Below are 20,184 nucleotides of genomic sequence, written 5' to 3'. Positions count from 1 at the left end.
AACTTAATATAACATCATAATACATATAAATAAGTGTTATTAGAGTTAATTTAGAAAGATTATATTAGTTTTTCAATCAAGTTTGGTGTTCACCAAAACATGTTCTAGTTTTTACAAGTTTTATAAGTATAATAAGATAGCAACTATACAAGGAATTGAACAAGGATTTTGAGAATTATTTTACCTTGATTATGAAGAGGAAAGTTGCTGAGATTAAAGTATGATATGAGAGCATTCAAGTGTGTGTTTTTAGTTTAAGAAAATGTGGAGTAAAAATGAGTTAAAATGGTCCTTATTTATAAGCTTATAATTTTGGATTTTAGTGAAAATATCTAAGATAAGTTGAATTGTATTAAGTCATGCATGACATATTAAATTAATTAGGTCATGGATGACATATTACACAAATAATTGCAGATTGCTATTGTTATATACCAATAGTAAATACTTCTAGAAGCTGTGTATAATACGGGTAAAAATACCGTATGAATGCGAGTAGAATTCTTGAGGAAATTGAACGAAAATACGAGTATAGCTATCCTTTATATGTATTGGTATATTATAAAGTGTATTCAATACTTGTAAGGATGTATTTACACTCGTAATACATTATATGTAAATACATTTTAACATAAGTTAATTACGTCGTTTAAATAGTAATATATATTGTTTGAAAACTCTTTAAATTAGTAGTATGAAAATATATATATATAATACTTTGTTAGTATACTTAATGAGATTTTTAATTATCATATTTTCAAGTTAAATATATATAAATCCATATATATACACAATAATTAAACAATTAAACAATTAAATCAGATTATGACGTTCGTGAATCGTTGGAATAAAAGTTGTGTAAAACTCTTTCCGAAGGTTCAAGATTTATTAAAATTCATTGCTTATCAAGTCGGAATTATATAAAGATTAAGTTTAAATTTGGTCGGAAATTTTCGGGTCGTCACAGTACCCACCCGTTAAAGAAATTTCGTCCCGAAATTTGTTCGAGGTCGTCATGGCTAACAATAAGAATGTTATTATGACGAATATAAGTTGATTCATAGGGTTTTATCATGATTGAGAAATATGGATAAAATAATTTGATTACTCCAAACGTATGAGTAAAGCTATCATAAAAGAGTGAAATGAGAAAATATGGATTCGTCTTATCTTTTGACGTCATCACGGTTGATCTCCGAATTACAGAAAATCTTTGTAATCTATATAAGATTTGATTCTTCGGCGATTAATGAAATTATGATCCTCTTCGATTTAATGCAATAATCTGTCTCGATTTCTGTGTCAGATATTTTACTATAAATCAACCTCCTACGTTTCCTTATTTCCACATCTCCCATCTTTTATACTTTCTTCCTTTCTTCGTACTTTCAAAACATTCATCAATATGCTCCATCTAATTTTAATTCTTGATATATTCTTGACTATCACATCTGTCATTCTTCTTTTTCATCTTCCACCGGAGGAATTCGTTAATTTCTACTATGCTCCTGGGTTTATAGTGTTCTTAGTTTTCCCGTGTCTTTATATTGCTATACGCATCAATATACACGGTTTGTAATTTCTGCGTTGTCTTCGTGCTTATATTTTTCCTTATATTTTGGAGTTTCATGCTTTCGTCTTCTTTTTCCGACTTCAAGTCAAGCGAATAATGGTCTAGAATTCATAGATATGAAATTCGGAATGAACATAGCTAATGCTCTAAGAGAGAAATTGTAATAGCACAATTTGACGTGTGAAATTACCATAATCCAAAGGAAAAGATAGAACTATCAATAGAATATGTTCTTGATATGTTTAGAGATTAGATTGAATGTAAGAGTCATGTAACATGGCACATGATGACGTTATGGTCTGTGAATCATTACGTTCCATTTAGAAACTCAGCATGACTTACTGTAATATAATCACGTTGATCAAGTGTCATTATATTATACTAACTCATGCTTCAGTTCCCAACATTACTTCAAAAACATTCATACTTTACACTCAGAGGTTTCAGATATTTAGAAACTAAAACAGTTTTCTTTATGATGTGATACAGATAACGCGAAGGAATAAATGATTTCAGATAAGAATGGTGATGAAAATATCTTAAGAAATATGAAGGATATTTATAATGGAAGATACGATGATATCTTAGAATATTTAAGATAAGAGGATGATGAAGAATATTGTCTGCAAGGGTTTTAGAGTAAGGAGCAAGGTATTTGCTAAGGATTTTAGCAGACACGGAATCATTTGGATTCTTTGAAGGTAGATTTCGTCCTTGTGATTTGTCCACAGCCTCCTTCAGGGTTTGCTCAATCCGTTTTCCAGTTCCAAACCTTCTATTTTTCTGTGCTTTGCTAACACAATATTCTTTATCATCAACTTTTGAGTGTTACGGTTGTCTACAGTTTCTGCTGCTTCATTCAGCTTTTTTAAAACTTCATAGTACTGATTCGTAGGCTGAAGTGCTATTCCAGATTTCAGAATTATAATTCCAGGAAATAACGTTATATGTATATGCATAAATGATGTGAGATTCAAGAATAATTATTGATGCTTCCTGGGGTTTGGTATGATAATTATTGTTACAAGATGTAGGTGGGTACATGACAAGGTTTTATAGTGATCTTTCAGAGAGATCAAAGAGCAATAAAGTTACTGGCAAGCTTACTACTAATGTGGTGGAATATAAAAGGTTCCCCGGTAACGATGGCGAAAAGACAACGTATATATCAAGGTTATAATAAGGCTACTCCGGATGAAAAGTCGAAGTTGTCTTGTTGGAGCTGTGACAAAATTCGCTATTTTGAAAAGGGATTGTATAATTATTTTGGGTAATAATAATGCTAAAGGATCTCACACGGATATGTGTTGAACCTTTGCTTAGGTTCCAAGTGTCCTCCGGATGCATATCTATATGCATATATTCTTCGTATGTATCGTGTGATTGGTTCATTCTCTCGATTGTTCCTTAGTTGAGGTGTTTTCAAGAATTTTGAAGGGTTTAGACGCAGGCTGTCATCGTCAATATCCGTATAATGAATTCGTCGTGAATCTTGAATGATACGAATATCTTTATGAGTTTTGTGAATGAAAGTGATGTTCTAGTATAGTTTGAATTTAAAGTATGATTTTGAAGGATGTAGGAATCTAAGAGTGATGTCGTCTGTTTAATCTTGACTTGGATTCTGATATGTCAAAACTAGAATATGTAATTGAATTTGAATGAGAATGGTTATTCTGGTTTCTATGAAAGAATGTATATTGTTGAGTATGGTTAATGATTATTGAATCAGAATTGAAGAATGTACAGTATAACATATTAATTGTGAATTTGTATAATTCTCGGGTATTACCTACCCGTTAAAGTTTCACAAGTAATATTTTGTACAAGAGAATTTTTATTACAGTCTTTATAAAAATATATGTTTTTATATTTTCTGCAGATGTAATATAGATTTAATGAGTTAATATACTATTAAACTCATTTGATTTTTGCTGGAGCTAGAATGAATAACCCCTAACACTTTAGAGATTACATAATTTTTGCGGAGTATTTCTTCAACATAAATGAAATTATGAATCAATACTTCATTATTCATTTTTATTGATATTTCCTCGGTGATTGATGTTGGTATTCGTAGAATTCTTGTGAACTTCGCAAGACACGAATGACGTTTTCTAGAAAGTTTCGAGTACATCGAAAATGAAAGTGTGAAATCTAATACGTACTCGAACAATACACTTGGTTTATTATGAAATGGAATCTATTGAGTTGAAGCAGAGATTATAATTAATGATTGTTAAGTCATTAACGAAGGATGTACATCATAGCATATTAGTAATATGAATTAACCGAGTAGTATCTACCCTTTAACATTCATACGTAATAGCTTAGTAAGAAAAGATATATTGTGGTTTAAAAACTCATATATATATATATATATATATATATATATATATATATATATATATATATATATATATATATATATATATATATATATATAATATACATATAAATTTTTTTTTCTAGAGGGAATGAGTTAATACTTCATAACTCGTTGATACAATATGCTCGTTCTTGATTTGTAATGATGTCGGTGATTATGGAACTGGCAGAGCTTGTGATGTTGTAGGTGCTGCTGGTACTGGTGATGTTGTCGGTACTGCTGGTGCTGCTTGTAAAACAAGTCTATTTTGTAACGCACGCACCATTCCTGTCAGGGTTTCTATTCTCCCCTCTATCATCTCTATCCATCCACTCATCTTGATTTACGGTTATGATTAGAATAAATAATCTCTAAAACTTTAGAGATTACATAATCACCGTAGAATATTTCTCCGATGAAGTTATGAATCAATACTTCATCGTTTGATGTTGTTGGTATTCCTTGATATCTACAGGGCATATGACGTTGATGCTCGTGGGACAGATTGTGATGTTGGGGTTTGCGATGCGGATGTTGTTGGTGGTGGTAATGGTACCATTGGTGTGGATGCAGGTGGTGCAGTTGGTGCTTGTGGGGCTTGTGATGCTTGTAAGTTCTGCATCATATTCTCTAAAGCCATCACTCTAGCGCGAAGCTCGTTGACTTCTTCTAGTACACCGGGATGATTGGCGGTTGGAACGAGAGGATGAATAAGATCTAGAAGTTTAGATAATATATAATCGTGGCGAGATACTCTAGAAATGAGGGTGAAAATGGTGTTTCGGACTGGTTCACCGGTAAGTGCTTCAGGTTCTTCGCCAAGAGGGAAATTTGGTGGGTGGAAAGGATCGCCTTCTTCTCGTCTCCATTGACTGAGTCAGCTACGAACCCATCCCCAATCCATCCAGAATAGATGATGGCTAATCGGTTGATCCATTCTGGTTACACTGCTTTCGGAGCTCAGATGAATATCCATATCGGAATAGCTGTCGGAATCCGATGAACTTGAACCAGTTGAAGGATCCATCTCGTACAGAGTAGGGAAAAGATTTTTGAAATGAAATAATGTATAGAACTAGTTTGGTATTCCTCAATACATAATTTACATATGTATTTATAATACCAGAATCCCATAAGTTACGGAGGATTTTTCGAAAGATGTCAGACAAAGTTTACTGTAATAGATATGCAAAGATATGAATTTGTCTATACACTATCTATGCAATGAATTCAGTACGACGCGTCTAGACTTAAGATGATAAGCAGGTAATTTCCGACAAAAATTGATAAGCATAACTTTTGACATACAGCTAAGGTCGAAGTCCAGACCCACTAATGCATCCTAACAACTATCAGTTAGACACGCTAATGCAAGACCTGGTTCGCTAAGACCACCGCTTTGATGCCAACTGAAATGACCTGTCCATATTACTATAAACGCAGTACGTTCTCATTGGTCCCATAGCAAGGTATTTGACCTCTATATGATACGTTTTAGAAAATATTGCATTCGTTTCATAAAAATCACATCATTATTATACATAATGCATGTTTTAAACAAGTGGGCGATTATTTAAGAAATAATCCCCAAAATACATCGGTTTCCAAATACTACACACGTGAAGTAACAGTCGAATATAATACATGATAAAGGTTTTATTGAATGCAACACTTTATTTAAATAAAAGTATGAGACTCCATGCATAGCTTGCTCAGATAATGCAACAGCGGAAGACTTTCTTAAGGACCTGAGAATAAACATGCGTAAACAGTCAACACAAAGGTTGGTGAGATATATAGGTTTATCATCGATATAAATATAGACCACAAGATTTCATAGTTATAAATATATGTACACTCGCAAGTGTATAAAAGTATTCTAAAAGTTTGTTGAGCGCTTCGGTAACCATACTTAACCATTAATGTGGCATATTCTCTTTATTATGAAATCTCTCTACACTGTACCATGTGTAGTAAAAATGAAGTACTATGCAACCGTTTATGATACTAGAGCGACTAGCCCGGTTGGGGTTGCCAAACCCGATAGATCTATCAATAGGATTCGCGCTTACATGTTCTTACAACATGTAAATATTAGTTACCAAACTATTAGGGAAGATATGCAATGTGGTACAACTCAACGTAGAATATATTTTAAGTACTTGTGTCCATGGCGTAAAACATAAAATGCATGTATTCTCATCCCAAAATATTTTTAGAGTTTAAAAATGGGACTATATACTCACAGTAGTAAAAGTATATTAATAATAAGTTTCAACTTATTAAAAATTTGACCGTCGTCCTTGGATTCACGAACCTATAACAATAATAACGATTCACATAATAATACGACATATGAATAAAATAAAGCAAGTTCATAGAATACTTATATAATAATTTTTAACATTTTATGTTAGTAGTCCAAAATAGTCCGAAAAGTCCAATAGTCCAATAATAGGTATATATATATATATATAATCTTAGAATTACCCCACGACGTATTGTATAGTATTGTCTTTGCATCAACCCAGAGACGTATTGTATACGTATTGTCTTAGAATTAACTAAGACGTATTGTGTACGTATTGTCTTAGGATTTATCAAAATGTATTGTATACTTATTGTGTTAGGACGTACCAAGAATATTATTATACATATATACAATCACAGAATTAACCAAGATTATAATATTTTGTTATACTACTGATAACATGTCTAAATATATATATAGGATATAGGAAAAGTTAACAAAGATATGGTTAATATAGTTTTTATAATATAAATTTCGTCCATACAACGTTAATTTTAGCAGATTTTGTTTTGCTCGCTAAATATTCATTACAACTCCGTTTAAAGTAAATCAAATTGCTATGGATTCATTAAGAAGTTAATTTTACAAAACCAATTCGAAAAGTTCATCCTAAGTAGTAATTGTTAGAGCTTTACCCTCTTTTTGTGTCGGTGGACAGATTTGGAAAAATCCCGGCATCCACCCAATATATTATTTTTGATAAAATACTCTCACTTTGTCTAAAATCATGAAAAAAATACTGAAAGTCTTATTTACATATATTAACATATTTCCAAAGTCTTAGCTTCGAACTCAAAGTCTAAGATAGGTTTTTAATTCCCAACCCAAAACAGCCCGCTTTTTACCGAATGGAGATTAAAGGATATATGTTAATATACATATAAATGATATAGGTTCGTGAATCTGAAGTCAATTCTGCATTGTTCAGTTTCGTCATATGTATTTTTACTACAAAATACAGTATGGTGAGTTTCATTACTCCCTTTTTAAATGTTTTTGCAATATATATTTTTGGGACTGAGAATACATGCGCTACTTTTATAAATGTTTTACGAAATAGACACAAGTAATCGAAACTACATTATATGGTTGAATGATCGAAGCCAAATATGCCCCTTTTGCTTGGTAGCCTAAGAATTAGAAAACCAGTCTACTAATTGACGCGAATCCTAAAGATAGATCTATTGGGCCTAACAAACCCCATCCGTTGTAGCGGATACTTTAGTACTTCGATGTTGTTTTATCATGTCCGATGGATGTCCCGGAATGATAGGGGATATTCTTATATGCATCTTGTTAATGTCGGTTACCAGGTGTTCAATCCATATGAATGATTATTTTTGTCTCTATGCATGGGACGTATATTTATGAGAAATGGAAATGAAAATCTTGTGGTCTATTAAAATAATGAAAATGATTGATTATGATAAACTAATGAACTCACCAACCTTTTGATTGACACTTTAAAGCATGTTTATTTTCAGGTACGAAAGAAATTTTCCGCTGTGCATTTGCTCATTTTAGAGATATTACTTGAAGTCATTCATGACATATTTCAAAAGACGTTGCATTCGAATCGTTGAGTTCATCAAGATTATTATTAAGTCAATTATAGTTGGATATATTACGAAATGGTATGCATGCCGTCAACTTTCGATGTAATGAAAGTTTGTCTTTTAAAAACGAATGCAATGTTTGTAAAATGTATCATATAGAGGTTAAATACCTCGCGATGTAATCATATGTTATTGTATTCGTCCTTATGGATTAGGACGGGTCGTCTCACCAAAGAAACTTGAAGTTTTTGTATGGAGGGTCTTGAAAAAAAGATTACCGATTCGGATTGAACTTGACAAAAGAGGCATTGACTTGCATAGTGTTCGATGCCCCGTTTGTGATAATGATCTTGAATCGGTTCATCATGCGTTATTTGAATGTAAGCTCTCTTCGGATGTGTGGGCTCGAGTTTTCAAATGGTGGAATTCCAATATCAACATAAACTCGTGTGATTTACTTCGGGGGAAATATCCTCTTAATATGTCTCCTTTTGGCTCAAAAATTTGGCAAGCCGTGGAGTGGACATGCGCTTATTCGATATGGAGGAATCGTAATTCTTTGGTATTTCAAGGCAAAAGTAGTATCTCGCCGGTGATTCTTAATGAGATTCAAGTAAAATCTTTCGATTGGATCTCGGCTAGAATCAAAGGCGTCACCATCGACTGGCATAGTTGATTAGTTAGTCCTTGGTTGTATGTAATTGATTAATCGCATAGGTTGCAATCTTTGCTCTCTAAATTGTAAATAGGTTCGTTTTGTTCGGTTTTGGATATATCCGATGCTTGTGGATATATCAGTGTTGTATTCTTGAAGTTATATAATATAATTACTTTGCTTTTCAAAAATAAAAAATAAATAAACATTAAAGAAAACATAATATAGCATTAATATATAATTCGTTAGGTTTACACTAGAAAAAATAATGTAATTTAAAAGTTCCCGTAGTCATTCAAACCCGATATATCCAATACATATATATGCATATTATGTAAGATCAAATATAGTGATTATTATAATTAATTATACATGTATGATATGAGATTGTAAATGCGTACATATGTAATTGAACACTTGTGCCCTAACGGCACAAAATACTAACGTACAATATAAAGAGGATTAAAAATACTTTATATATTTTCATTTTTAATTTAAAATACAGTTATTAAACTCATTTATTTCCATTTATACATAAATATTAATTATACATTAAATTAATTTTAAAAATTTATAATTTATTAATGATCCTGTGTGTCTTTAAGGTATAAGTTAGTCAAACTCTTATTTATTTATAATGTATAAACATATGATTAAGAAATACAATAAAATATGAGTACTTATTTTTGTAACTAACAACTACAAAGTCAAATGCAGGAGGGAATTCAGTTTGAAATCTCAAAATGGTTGTTGGATCTTCATGATGAGCTAAAGATCACAACATCATTCCATTGCTTCTAACTTTCCTTAAACACATAATTAGTGATCATTATTCACATTTACATTTACGTAATTGTTAAATTAAATTGTAATTTGATTTTCTTGCCTTTTTTCTTGGTTTAATTTTTTCTCATTTTACACAAGACGATTATCACATATTCACACGTAACAATGAATAGAGGCGGAGGGAATAGGGTAGCCAAGGGAGGCTATGTCACCCCCAACATATTTAATAAGCTCAGTATCTACATATTTAGTATATGTTATTAAGTCTAAAATTTAAGGAACATTCCCTAATTGGCCCAAAATAAATAAAAGCCCCATACAAAAAAAATTATATTAATTGCAAAAACCCTCGATTCAGTATTTTAGTCGCAGTTAGCCACATTTATATCATATTCGCATAAACTCTCCGTAGGAAAAAATACGAGTGCAACTACAAGGTTAGTTTTTTTTATTATTAAAATTTAATGCAATTCACATTCATTACATGAAACCCTATTCATTAAAAATTTATTATCAACACAACTAGTGATATCAAGTTCGTATAGTTCTTTATTGATTTGGCGGTTTATTTGATACTATACTATATTACTTTTCTTGAAATCTGTTTTTGAATAAACTTATGTATGGAGTATATATATACCCCTTATCGTTTTTATCATAGATGTTTATAGTTATTATTATTTATTTATTAATAATAATACATTCTCGTGTGAAAAAATTATTGTTGTATTTAATTATTTTGGGACACATCCCCTATTGCTAAATTTTGACTTCAACTCTGACAATGAATGTAAATACAACATTAAATATGAGGTCTAACTTTACATGTTTAGAGCTGTTTATTTAAACTCATGTATCAATTAAAAATAAACAAATTTTATCATTTTAAGTGCTCATTTCTTTTAAGATAAGCAGATAAACAATTTTATAAAAAGTGTTCGGATTTCTATGCTCAGAGCCAACGACATGTCTTTGACATATCTTGAGCATGTCTTTGACATATCTTTAGCATGTGTTTGGTGTAGGGATGACATCAGGTCAGGTCAGGTTTAAGTCGGGTTTAAGTAATCTCAACTCCGAACTCGACTAAAAAACCCGTCCTAAATTTAGACATGTCTGGTCTTCATTTAGTTATTAACTAGCTGGTAAACGGGTTTTCTAACGGGTATCCGGGTCCCATTAAACAAGTTTTTCCTCGGGTATTCGAGTTTTTTTTAGGGTATACGGCTCGGGTAATCGGGTATACGGTCCGAGTAATCAAGTTTACGGGCTGGGTATATGGACTCTGATTTTTTCGGGTATACGGACCGAGTAATCAGGTTTGTATCTAAAACCATCCCCGGACCCGGACCTGGACCAGCGGAAAAATTAGAACCCATTTCCATACCGGGCCCTATACCCATTTACCCGGCCCAAAAATATCAGGTTTCGGATTTTTCCATTGGAGGTTTTTTTCATCCCTACTTTGGTGGTCTAATGGTCTTTCATGTCTTTGACAGTCTTTAGTTTGTCTTGACCAAGCAAAATTCGTCAACATATCAACAATTAAATACGTGTAGTCCGTAGGCAATTTCTCACGTGAACAACCATGTCATTTTTTTGTGTTATCAAGTGTTTTTAAATGATTGCATTTGATTATTGTTGTTGGGGAATATTCATTTGAATCCTTAATTTAAGTTGAGATCTAAGAGATAAAGCTCAGCCATTCATTTCAGATTACACAAACAGACTGCAACAGTATGTCTTCATCACCTTCAAATTGTGATTTATTCTCATGATGATTCTTACAATGAAGTGAGCTGAAATACATGATCTATATCATAATCCTAAACCCCGTTCATCATCAAATTGAATCAACAACAACAGATTTGAAGCTATTTGATTCGTGTTCTTCATTCTTTAAAAAGTCAAGGCGATTAGGTCTCCGGATGAACCAGAAACGAATTGAGGAAATGGGAAAATGTAGAAGTGTTCACAATCTCATCGTGAAACTATCTGCAAAATCTCAGTTCCTAAATCGAAGAAACGAAATAGAAACTCAAGGTCAAAGGTTCGAGAAAAAAGTCAACTATTTGTGTTCATCATTAATTCATGAATTATGTGATGATTCAGCTTTAGTTAATGATTCACGAGTGTTTATGGATTGATTTTGAACAACTTTGATGAAGGAATCACAGCTTGATATCATTAATTGATGAAGGAATCACAGCTTGAAAGTGTTTGACTCTTTCCTCCTTTATCGACCGAGTTCACTTCGAGAACCTTGTTGTTGATTTTCTCAGTGTGTTTGCAGCCTTGCAGGTATCGTGCCTCCTTGTGTTTCTGTGTTCGGCTCTTATTTAGTACTCTGGTTGATCTCGGTGTGTTGGTTTGGTTAGAGGATACCTCGCCGGAATTCTGCTTACCTTGTCCGAGTTCATTTTTTTCAGCCTCTCTCTCTTTCGTGCTTCATTCGGCTAGCATCTTGTGATGTTATGCTATCATGGTGGTGTTTATGGCTAGATTTTTGTGGTTGGCTAGTTCCCAAATGATATTTAGGGCTCTGGTGGCCGTTTTCTTAACCAGTTCTTGTTGTCGGAGTTGCTTTTGGCCGACCTCTTTTTGGCCAGAGGTTGGCGACTGTCCTATTTAGCACCTTCCTCTTTGGCTCCTGTTATGACCTCTTTGGGCTTGTGGTCATTGTTGATGTTTGATGGTGGTTGTCGGTTCTATGACGGGTGGGTGGATGGCGGTTTGATTTAGTTTAGTTTATTTGGTAACGGGGTGGTTGGCGTTCTCCGGGTCACCGCCGTTTGGTTGTTGTTTATTAGTTTTGTAGTTTAGTATAATCGATATATTATTTTCATATGTTATAGTTGTTGCTTGTTTTACATCCTAGTTAAACGGATTCTCACTATGTTGGCGATGTCGTTTTTGTTTAGGACTGTTTGGTTTGGTTATGACTCGTTTTAGATTCATTGTATTGATTGTAGTTGTTGATTTTCAGATCGATTATAATATTATTATGTTTTCGCAAAAAAAAAAATTAAAAAAATAGCTTTTTTATAATATATGATGATGATTTTTTTCAAATCAGAAGTAAAAAAAAAAAATATATATATATATAGAAGTGTTTTAAAGTACTTTTTATTATCCTCGTAGTCTTATAGATGTGGTGGAGGCTTTTTAACAAAAATATAGGAGCATCCAACTTTGATAGTGTACTACCTAACAACAAAAAGTCAAAAAGAATGCCTTCAATTTCAAGGAACCCACAACCTTCTATCAAACTTTTACCATCTTTACAAAGTGACCTCAAATCCAGTTTTCTTAGATCAAGTTTTCAATATTTGTTTTCATATATAATAACGTGTTAGCGTGTGATTGATATATCATTACTTTCTATCTATAAGATTAGATTGAGTGATTGATATTTCATTTCCTTCTATCTATTAGATCGAGTGATTAATTTTTTAGTAGTGATATGATAATATCCACTCATTGCATCGATAGATTGTACAGTACAATCTGTTAATACATAAAGTAAGTGAATTTATTAAATACATTGTGGTGTGAGAGTTGACACTGAAATAGTACTTAGCTACTCGTATTTTTTAACTTAACTTCTCTTAACTTAAACATTACATTAATTTAAATAAACTTTATATTAATAATAAAAAGGGGGATGATTCTCACACAAACTTTTTTGATCCTCACACACCAATTTAAAGAAATGGAGTATTATTAGAAGAGTAAAAGGTTAAAATAGGTGTGTGAGGATAAAAAAAGAGTGTGTTAGAATCATCCCCCTAATAAAAACCATTATATAAATAAATAAAATATTAGATTAATAATTATAATTAAAGACAATAATAAATAATACTCCATACGAAACTTACAACAAAATAAAACTAGTCAATATTCGTGCATTCTTCGTCTTTGTCTTCTTAGTAGTGGTGGTGGCAATACGGATTTAGGCTTGTCGCGGTAATATTTAAGAACTTTTTGCTCTTTTGTAGGCAAGTTCGGATTGATGATTGTATTGAGCACTTTTAACTCGCGATTCTTTCATCTTATAATTAACTATTGACGTTTTTCTTGTTCAGTTTTAACAATTTCTTGTTGGCCTAACATGATTTGAGAACGAACGTCGTCAGATGAGCAACGTGAGAAAGTGGCGTTGGAAGAACCAGAACTTTTATGAGTTTTTCAGTTAACTCCTCGACAGGATGGACGACGGATCGGGTGATCCACGAATAAATCTGCGTGATTCGGGTTTTGTTCGCCATCTTCCAAAGTGATCGGTGCTCCAGTTGTGCACGTCTTAGGTTGTCCATTATGCCTTCCAGACTGTGAAATTTTGGACAATCGAGAAGTACTTTCCATGCTTCTTCAGGCGTAAAACTGAGATCGCTTTCGAAATCCGGCACATGTAGCTTCCATGATGTTCAAGTTGCTACTCGCTAGCTCCACTTCGCCATTTCTTTTTATAGCTATTGCGAATAAAAATAAATAATTTAACGTCTTTTGACATTTTCTCCCATTTCTCGTTAGTTGGTCAAGGTTCCTTTTGCGATCAACCACACGATTATAGTTGGATTAAAACCGTATTCCAAAAAGAGTCGTAAGTTTGCTAGTTTCCAATTGATGGATTTCCAAAGCATCGTGCCAACCTTCCACCAATTTTTTTTTTCATCCGATGTTTAAAGCATAACTTACGTTTTGGGCGTTTATTTGTTTAACTTGCCTTTTTCTTTCCTTTTCTTTTTGCTATTTGTTGTTTGATTTCGAGTTGTGTTTCGGGTACGGATTCAATATTTGGTTGGTAGTGGTGGAATGTATGCCATTGTTGTGGATAAATTGTTGTTGGTTAAATGAAAATGGTTGTTGTTGTGAGAAGTATGGGTTATTGTGAAATAAAGATTGTATTTGTTGTGATGGTTGAAGGTGATGGTTGATGATAGAATGTTGATTTGGTGCAAATTATAAAAAACTTGTTTGACTTTGAGATGAATTGCTATCTTGATTGGAAAACGAATTATTCGGTGTCAAGATAAGATTGTTTAACATATAGTTGTAAAAGTCGTTAGGTGAATTGTTGTTGGGTTGAGACATTTTTTTTTTTTTTAAATTGGAAAAGTAGTTGGATGTAATTAATTGTTTTTATGTACAAAGTTAGTTGAAATGGTTTGTTTTTGTGTAGAAAGTTTGATGAAAGGGAGTTGATCCGTACACCACCTTGTTTTTGCCATACACCACCAAAATAATTATTTGTACATTTCTACCCTTCCTTTGAGAAGTTAAGGGGAGTTGGTAGTGAATAAAAGGAAGGGTGTATGGATCACCTCCCTTGATGAAATGGTTGTGTAAATGCTATATGAAATGATTGTATTTATAGTTGAGTAAAAATAGTTGAATGAAATAGGTTGTACTTAAATAAAAAAGTTATTTTTAAATTCAACGGCATTATGACTATTTTTTTATTTATTAACTGCTAGATTTCAAAAAATTCCTTGATCGTGATTCAGGGTTAACAGTGTAGGAATAAACTAAAGGAATTGAAAAGTCGGTTTTTTTTTAATTGGATGTAACACTGATAGGTGATTTGTAATACATAATATGTGGTTTGCATAGACTAAGACGGAAATAACCTCACGTGACCAACACATAATGTTCATGGATGTTAAATGTTTATAGACGTTTGTGGTTGGACCGTCGACACAAAAACTATAAACTACATGGACTGCCAAGGCGTCAAGGACTATTGGTGGAATTTAAGCAAACCACAGGGACCGTTAGCACAATTTTTTCTTGAGAATTAAACATCATTAATTCTTGTTAACTTATGTCCTTAAAAGCACTAGTTAACATCATTAATTCCTTGATCGTGATTCAGGGTTAACAGTGTAGGAATAAACTAAAGGAATTGAAAAGTCGGTTTTTTTTTAATTGGATGTAACAATGATAGGTGATTTGTAATACATAATATGTGGTTTGCATAGACTAAGACGGAAATAACCTCACGTGACCAACACATGATGTTCATGGATGTTAAATGTTTATAGACGTTTGTGGTTGGACCGTCGACACAAAAACTATAAACTACATGGACTGCCAAGGCGTCAAGGACTATTGGTGGAATTTAAGCAAACCACAGGGACCGTTAGCACAATTTTTTCTTGAGAATTAAACATCATTAATTCTTGTTAACTTATGTCCTTAAAAGCACTAGTTAACATTATTAACTTGTGTCCGTAAAAGTACTAGTTAACATTATTGATGATCACATCCTGAGCGCAAGGGTTACACCACTGGAAACTATTCATAACTACCAAAAATGGTTAAAATCTTTATTTGGAAAAGCAAGACTATCCAAATTCACGTACAGGTTGAACTTGACAAACACATAATAAATTTGGATTCAGTTTGGTGTTCACTTTGCAATGACGATTTAAAGACTTCATATCACATTTTAGTCAACTGAAATCAAGTCAAAATAGTATGAGATGTCTTTATGAAATGGTGGGACGTTAATAACACTAGATTTCAAAGTATCGAAAAAGCCTTCCCATCCGAATATAGCCTTATCGGCTCAGTCTTGGTAAAAACATTTTGGCAAGCATCAAAGTGGATATGTGGATACGCACTATGGAAATACAGAAACATGAAACTCTTTCGTATAAACATCAATGAAGTACAACTTAAAAGTTTCCAATGGATATTGAAACGTTTCAAGAAAATACCTCTCCCTTGACACAAATAGTTAATCAATTTAGGGTTTTTCATTCTACCATAATCCAGTAGAACGGAAATCGGTTAATTCTACTACGGCTGTTTACACCATCATATCGTCACCATCTGTTTATATTGGTGTAAATAATATATTTTCTTTAAATAGTACTGTAGTAGTGTAGTTTTTTTTTTTTTTTTTTTGAAAAGCAAAAATATTATTATTATTATATGGAATATTACAATACAAGTCCCTATATGCTTTTATACAATGCTATAAACGAAACGGATCAGCTGAGAAAATATGGAATAATTATCTGGACTTATGATCGGGGGAGACGTAGACTAGATAACACTACGAGGGACGAACTTGCGTAAAAGAACAACAAGCGGGGAAGGAGGGGACAACCGTGCCGATCAAGCGACTACAAAGTTGACACACTACCAACCCATTTAATCTAACCCACATAGGCTATATAGAATAACGAAACCATCCCGATTTGAATTAAGTTATGTTAACCGACGCCTATGCGGTTTGAAGGAGGTGACACGTAAAATGACGGGTTGAGTAGCCATTGATGCCAATCGATAGGTGTTTTCTTCCGTGAACGATTTGAGATCCAGCTAAAGCTTTGAGATTGGATCTCGGAGATTATCACAGCGGGGTTCCATATTTTTCCGGAAAAAATCTTTAAGTTCCTATGTTTCCAAATAATGTAGCACGCAATCCATTTAGCAGCTTGCCATATTGAAGAACCAATGGAATTATGTGATATGCCTTGATCCGAGATGATGGCATCATTGATGTTAGAGATACTTATGTTGTTTTGATTCCACCAATCGAGAAATTGTATCCATATTGAAGATACTTTTTGACAATTTAACAACGCGTGATCAATGGTTTCAATTTGGTGCTCACATAAGGGACATAAGATGGTGTGAAGGTCAATTCCTTTTTTATCGAGTTCGCTTCTAACCGGGATTTTTTGTTGAACGGCCCTCCATGAGAAAATGAATATCTTTTGTGGAACGAATTTGTTTTGAGGTAGTGAAAGGTTTCTAGAGTTTGTGCCGTATTTAAGCTTATTGATCAGATTTGACAGTGCTGCTGAAGTGTAGATGCCGGATGTGTCAAGGGAACATTTCCATGAGTCGGGGCGATCTGAAATAATAACAGATGTTATTAGGTTGTTGAGCTCCGTGAGATAATCCTTTGCACGACCACTAGGAGGGCGGGACCAATCCCAATTACCGATCGAGGTAGAGTTAACGTTGATTATTCTATCAGCAACAGTTGCTTCTTTGCGGGATTCCAACATGAATAGTCTATGAAATGTATCTTTTAAGCACTCAGATCCGATCCATATATCATGCCAGAAGCTTATTGATGTGCTATTTCCTATGCGCTTTGAAATCGAGGATGTGAAGGTTGTGCCTATATTGTCAGCAACTTTTCCAGCTTTAATAATCTCTTTCCAAATGGTGCGACCTGAAATGTTCCTGCATAAAAAGTTAGTATCCAACCCTCCCCCCGGCCCATAAATGCTTTTGATTATTTTTACCCATAATGCATTATCTTCGTTTTTAAAACGCCACCACCATTTACAAAGTAATGATATGTTTTTAGCAAAGAGGGACCCCACGTTTAAACCCCCACAATCGTATGGCAAAATTATTTGGTCCCATTTGATCCAATTAATTTTATTATCGTTTGAAGATCCTCCCCAGAAGAATTTCCGTCTTTTAGATTCAAGTACCTTAAGGATAGCGGATGGTGCATGAAATAAGGAGAAGTAGTATAATGGGATACTACTAAGAATTGATTTGATGGTCGTAAGTCGACCTCCGAAAGAAATAGATTTAGCAGCCCAATCTGAAAGCCTTTTGTCGAATTTCTCAACGATCGGCTGCCACGAGGAGGCGTGAGATGTGGGTACACCAATAGGAAGTCCAAGATAGGAGAACGGGGTATGACCCGCAGAGCAGTTCATGTAGCAAGCCATTTGTTCGGTTTCGGTCGTAGATGTACCTATACCGTAAAGTTTGCTTTTACGGAAGTTAACTTTGAGGCCTGAAATATTTTCAAAACATTTTAGTAGTTTGGAGATATATTTGGCGTTTCTTTTATTCCATTCGCCGAAGAAGATTGTATCATCAGCATATTGGAGGTGTGAAATATTGAGATTGTCATGTCCGATCTTTAATCCTTGCAAATGACCATTGGCTAATGCTCTTTTGACAAGTATGTTAAGACCTTCAGCAACAATGATGAACAGGAATGGCGAAATGGGGTCACCTTGTCGAATTCCCCTTTCAGGGGAAAATTCTTTGGTGGGAGAGCCATTGATTAGTACAGAAATAGATGATGACCAAAGGCATGCCCGAATGAAACCAATCCATTTTGGACCAAAACCCATGAAGTGCATGGTTTTAAATAGAAAGTCCCACTCAATGCAGTCAAATGCCTTTTCGAAGTCAACTTTAAAGATTAAACCTTTTTGTTTTTTACGTTTTAATTCATCAATTATTTCGTTTGCAATTAGGACACTATCTAGGATATTTCGACCTTTGAGGAAAGCTGTTTGTTCACTACCAATGATTTTATGAATGACCATGGCAAGGCGATTGGAGAGTATTTTGGTGAGAATTTTATAGTAGCTACCTATTAGACATATTGGGCGATATTCATTTAATCCGATTGGGTTGGGTTTTTTCGGGACTAATGTGAAAAAAGATGCATTACATCCTTTGGAGATTTCTGAGTTTTCCCAGAACCAATCTAGAGATTTAATGAGGTCGGTTTTAATCAGTTCCCAATGTTTTTTAAAGAATCTCATGTTGAAACCGTCCGGCCCAGGAGCTTTAGAGCTATCGCAATTACATATGGCTTCCCATATTTCTTTTTCGTTAAATTTAGCTTCTAGGAGTTGATTGTCCAAGGAAGAAATGTATTCAAGATGTGAAACATGATCGAGAGGGCATTCGTCACGTAAGTGTTTGGATCGGAAGATGTTGTTAAAATAGGAATATGCTTCTTGTTTTATTAGATTAGGATCTTCAGTCCATGTACCATTAATTGAAAGCCCGTGGATGTTGTTTTTACTTGTTCTTCTTTTGATATAGTTATGAAAGTATTTCGAATTTTCATCACCCTCAAGCGCCCATTTGATTCTAGATTTTTGTTTAAGCATGTTTGTTTTCTTTTTTTCTTTGACGATGTGATGCATTTTTTCATCGATCCATTTTTGTTTTTCAGTTTCGGATAAAGGTCTAGTTTCGGCGGTTTGTTCCCAATTATTACATTCAGTAAGATGATCACGTATTTGGGAGTCTAAGTTATCAAGTTGATTACTATGTTTTTTAAGTTCTAATTTAACGTTTTTTAGTTTGTTACGGAAAATGCAGTCAGGCCTATTCCCACTAATTGGGATCAACCAAGCCTTTTCTATGATGGTGTCGGCATCTTTTAAATCTAGCCATGTGTCAAAGACACGTATTGGCTTAGGGCCAGAATCGAGGAGGTTATTTCTTAGGATAATGGGACAGTGGTCAGAAAGGTCCCGATCAAGAGTTTTGGAGGATGTGTTGGGCCAGATAGTGAAGATGCCATCGGAAATGAGGAATCGGTCAAGTTTACTAAACTTCATTGTTTTTTCACAAATCCTTGTGAACCTTTTACCGCCTAAAGGAAGATCAATTAATCCAGAGTTATTTATAAAGTTATTAAAATTATCTGCCCAATTTTGATTATACTCTGTGTTCATGCGTTCTGTTTTGTTTCTTACTTCGTTGAAGTCACCAAAAACAATGTGTGGGAAATTAAGGGAGTTAGTAAGGGATGAGAGTTCGCTCCAAAGTCTAAGTTTTTTTGAATGGGAATGGGGGCCATAAACATTAATGAAGGCAATTTCAGAGTCATGACCCGCCCACGTGCCACAAATTGCAAGAAAGAATTCACCCTCAATAGCATAGTTGAACGAAAAGATATTAGTATCCCAAATAGTTAGGATACCTCCGGAAGCACCATCCGAATCCTTTTGGACGAATTTAAAATCAGAATTACCCCAGAAAGATTCAATGGTGTTGTCACGTGTTTGGCCGCATTTGGTTTCCTGGAGGCCTAGAATTGATGGTTTTTCTTTATAGCAAATACGTTTAAGCCAGCTTATTTTACCCGTTTGTCCAATACCCCGAATATTAAGAGAAATCGTACACATGAGAAAAAAC

General features: G+C 33.7%; 1 protein-coding gene across 1 annotated transcript in view; it reads left to right on the top strand.

Moving 5' to 3' along the window:
- Positions 1-8,484, top strand: part of LOC139864361 (uncharacterized) — a 110,227-nt gene extending 101,743 nt beyond the window's left edge. Inside the window, exon 3 of the mRNA XM_071852941.1 lies at positions 8,024-8,484. Coding sequence (XP_071709042.1) covers positions 8,024-8,484 — 461 coding nt within the window. The remainder of the gene's footprint in view (positions 1-8,023) is intronic.
- Positions 8,485-20,184: the final 11,700 nt, after the last annotated feature.

Source organism: Rutidosis leptorrhynchoides, chromosome 8, assembly GCF_046630445.1.
Source record: "Rutidosis leptorrhynchoides isolate AG116_Rl617_1_P2 chromosome 8, CSIRO_AGI_Rlap_v1, whole genome shotgun sequence".
NCBI lineage: Eukaryota > Viridiplantae > Streptophyta > Magnoliopsida > Asterales > Asteraceae > Rutidosis > Rutidosis leptorrhynchoides.
Note: the sequence above shows the minus strand (reverse complement) of the source record. Positions and strands in the feature narration are given on the sequence as shown.